This window comes from Habropoda laboriosa, unplaced genomic scaffold (genome assembly GCF_001263275.1).
Source record: "Habropoda laboriosa isolate 0110345459 unplaced genomic scaffold, ASM126327v1 scaffold224, whole genome shotgun sequence".
Classification (NCBI taxonomy): Eukaryota; Metazoa; Arthropoda; class Insecta; order Hymenoptera; family Apidae; genus Habropoda; species Habropoda laboriosa.
The window spans coordinates 435,594-439,811 of record NW_017100341.1 but is presented as its reverse complement, the minus strand read 5'-3'; the positions used below and the strand labels follow the sequence as shown (position 1 = coordinate 439,811).

Genomic DNA, 4,218 nt, shown 5'->3' with positions numbered 1-4,218 from the left:
TTTCAGTCAACACCCAATATTCCATCTCAAGAAACCTTACAAAATCCTCACCGATCCATCGACCACGCTCACATTCGAAATAAAACACCTTTGACAAGTGAAATTCGTTTGAATGTAAAATTCAAATATACGATGTCGCATCGATAAAGAGGAATATTACAACATCGAATACGTTACAACAGACGATTAGTAAAATTAAAAGCCTCACCAAGCCTAAGTAAATACCTATCATTAATTTCAACTTGCTCGCTCTTTCTGTCAGCTGTCTTAATTTACATAAACGATTATATTCCTCGCTCAACTTTCGTCTTCTTCTTTTTTCTTTTTCATTGTCGATACCAGAACGACCATATCTATTCGAGAGAAACACTTCACCGGAAGAAAAGAAAGTGATCGCTCATAATGTATTTACATCTGTTTGCGTTTCAAATGAGTCCCCGTTACCGATAAACGGGCAGAAAAGAACCGGTGTACCGTTTCGATTATCCGTTTTAGTGCCAAATTTTCACTCATCGGAGTTTCTAAAGGCGTCCCGTTGCACTTTCGCGGCTTTCCACGGAATACATATCCAACTTCGTTCCTGGAAGCTTTAGTAGTTCAAAGAGCGAAAGGTGAAACGTACGCTCTTTGGACGAAAATCGGAACGCAACGAAGGTCCTTTACGTGCTAATTTTTCAAGAACTCCTTCATTCACACACAGTCTACGTAAAATTATGTCGCATCATCTTTCGTAGCCATTAATCTTGACGAATTCATTTGATAATTCGAGATAGACGCGAATACTCGTGCGAAAAAAAGGAAGATACGCATAAATTTCGTGAGAAAATCGAAGGATCTTCGTACGATAATGTCAGACATAAATAATTCTCCACTTTTTGCCTTCTCTAATTCATTCTGATCAACAAAACACGTGTTTCTTATTTATACATAGAAAATATCGAAGGAATGAGAAATAATTCCTCGCTCATTTTCTTTCCTACAACGACGTTTATTGCAATCAACAAAACACGTGCTTCCTATCCACAGACACGATATCAAAGGAACAAGTTTCACCATTCATCGATCATTTCAAGTTCGTCACCTGGTCTTTACCTGATTCCCCTAAAATTACCATTCTCATTAAAGTCTGACGTCAGGCTATCGTATCGAAAGTGGTATGAAAATTTACCACGTCGCTCATATATGAGTGACAGTGTTTTTTTTTTTTTACGATGTACCGTGTCATTTTTCTACGATTGACAGCGATTATTTCGTTAGATCTTCGTCGCTCGTACTTTCTGAGTCGTACAGTAGTTTTTTTTATCATAGATGATGTGATTAGTTTAGATAATACGTAATGTAATGTGATTGCTTCACGTTTGATGTTTCTCAAAGTGTTTATTTCTTGAAAATAATTGTTGCTTTTATTCGGACAAATACAGTGCTTATTTAGAAAGAAGGATATAGGCTGCGTTTAAAGATTGTAACTTGATTCCTTGTAATTTTAATTACACCTAAATGTGTAAAGAAAAAGAAAAAGAATAGGGAAATAAATTTCATTGTGTATTCGTGATAAAGATGATAATATATGAATGACATGGTTCAGAAAGCAAATGAACGACCCCTTAGAACTATGTCACTCACTTTTTAAAACGTGCAACATGAACTGAGAAAGATGAAAGTTGTCATACAAAATGATAAAAAAGTGGTTTGAAAAGAAGCAAATATTTAGGTCCATGCCACTCACTTGTCAAAATAACCTGAAAATAAACTGAAAAAGGTAAAAATCGTCATACAAAGTGATAAAAATGTGGTTTGAAAAGAAGCAAATGAATGACCATTTAGGTCCATGTCACTCACTTTCCAAAATAACCCGAAAATAAACTGAGAAAGATAGAAATCGTCATAGAAAATGATCAATAAGTTATTCAAAGAGAAGCAAATGAATGACCCTTTAGATCCGTGTCACTTTTCAGGACGTGCTAAAATTGCCATAACAAGGTGATAAAAAAGTGATTAAAAGGAAAAACAGGGAAAAGTGTTTGGGTCAGAGAACGTGCAGGGAACGTGTTAACACCTCGCTAAGGCCTGTTTGTCGTCCTTTTACCCAGCTCATCCACGAAACACGCTCCACTCCCCTCCCTCCCACACCTGGATCCCCTAATTCTCTAACGAGGATCGACAAGGTGAAAAAGGTGGGAGCTACGTGAAGAACAAAGCGACACTCGAAGAATAACCGTGCACGCGATCAGTTCTCCTATCGCCGTGGCCACGACAAACCTTTCTCGTATCGCGAGATGCTCGTGTCAACGTTGAAAACGTCGCTCTTTCTGCTCGCCGCGATTTTCCTCGCGGTTCACGCTGCCGCGAAGAAAGAACCGCTTGGTCCGATCCAGGAAGCGATCCAAAATGGTGTCGCGGCACAGTACAATCGAGAGGATTGCGTTTGGAGACGAGGAAACGACAGAGATTCTTGTCCCGATCCCGATATCCGAGTATTCTTGTACGCGAATAATCGACCTAGACGAGAACTCGACTCCAGGGAGTCTGATTGGCTGCGACAGGACTACGACCCGACCAAGGAGAACGTTCTCCTTGTACATGGATACGCAGGTGCATGGATAGTAGTTGTTTGAAGTTCATTTAGCATGAATATTGCGTTGTTTTCGAGTGACAAGCGAAAGAAAGATGGAAATAATCGAATTTGTGATAAGTGATATGTGAAACTTTGCTGGAGCTGCGCAGGAATCTTGATTGGGGTGGGAATAATTGGGCCAGGATGCACAATTAGTATTCTGTACAGTGAGAGTATCATTCGCTCTCCGAAAATTTTAGAGAAAATTAATTTTTACGAGTGAATTAAATTTTTCAGTACTGTGCACTATTTTTGTATCGGTGCAATTCGAATTTTAGTAGTTAATATATATAGGAATATTAGTTTTAGTGGGAAATCCCCTTTGCATGTAACAAACTCACTTTGCAATTCGATAGATTTCTTTGTAGAATCTTAACTCTTCGATCGATGGATCTTTATAATCTCACAAACTCAATGTAACACAAAAATCCCTCATTTCTCGTATTACAACTTGGTCAACCTCCACATACATTTCCACTATAAACTAAAAACATGCATCTTCACCAGTACAATATCTCTATCACGATATTACCTTTCTCCGTACACAACCAACCTCAGCCAAACCAAAACTCGAAAACACCAACGAAGCATCAACCAAAATTCTCATTATTCCACGTTTCACCCTTTCCAGGCGGAGACGACACCCTGCCCATATCCGTCCTCCGCGACGCCTACATCAGGAACTCCAGCTACAACGTCTTCCTAGTCGACTGGGGTGCTCTAAGCGCGCCACCCTGTTACCCAGCCGCGGTAGCCAACCTTCGTCCAGTAGCTCGTTGCTTAGCCGGCACCTTGACCACCTTACGGAACCTAGGCCTACCAATTTCAAGAACAACCTGCGTGGGACACTCGTTAGGCGCTCACATCTGTGGCATAATGGCCAACTTTCTCCTATTCAGAATGCACCGAATCATCGGTCTAGACCCAGCCAGACCTCTTCTACGACTCGGATACGTGAATCGTCTGGACAGCGGAGACGCGGATTTCGTCGAGGTGATCCACACGAACGCGGGATATTACGGAGAAGGCGGTCGCATGGGACACGTGGATTTCTGCGTGAACGGTGGCAAAGTGCAGCCGTTCTGCGAGGGAAAGCCGAATTATCAGCTGTGCAGCCACGTTTGGGTGGTGTGTTACATGGCGCAGAGCATCGACAACGGTGGTCTGGAGTCGATGGCTGAGCCGTGCTCGAGAAGGTGTCCATCCGGGCCCAGAATCGCTCCCAGAGCTGGAGAATACGTGGCCATGGGACAACACACGCCGACAGGTACCAGGGGGTCCTTCTGCTTCACCAACAAGCATCCACCCTATTGTCCCAAGTACGGAAACGGGCGTGGCGACGTGAGATGCTGTGTGCCGGAGGATAAGCCCGTCACGTTCTAGCGTGAAGCTCGAGGGGGCTGAGTTCGCCCTGGGGTAAAATGTAAGACTGTACATAAGGACGTGCTAACGCGAAATGATACCGAAGTTTACCATAGATAGAGTAGACGAGGCAATTGTCACGGACGAGATAATGGAATTTTTTAATATCAGACACGACCCGTTGGCGAGTCTCCAAAAGCGATTGGAAAATTAGATTCGTATCGATGCGTGTACGTTGGAAA

At 42.3% G+C, this 4,218-nt stretch overlaps 1 protein-coding gene across 1 annotated transcript; it reads left to right on the top strand.

Moving 5' to 3' along the window:
- Positions 1-2,276: 2,276 nt before the first annotated feature.
- Positions 2,277-3,997, top strand: LOC108574485 (phospholipase A1 member A). Its single transcript, XM_017937089.1, has 2 exons — positions 2,277-2,592; positions 3,246-3,997. Exons 1-2 carry the CDS (start codon positions 2,277-2,279, stop codon positions 3,995-3,997), a joined length of 1,068 nt encoding a protein of 355 aa, XP_017792578.1.
- Positions 3,998-4,218: the final 221 nt, after the last annotated feature.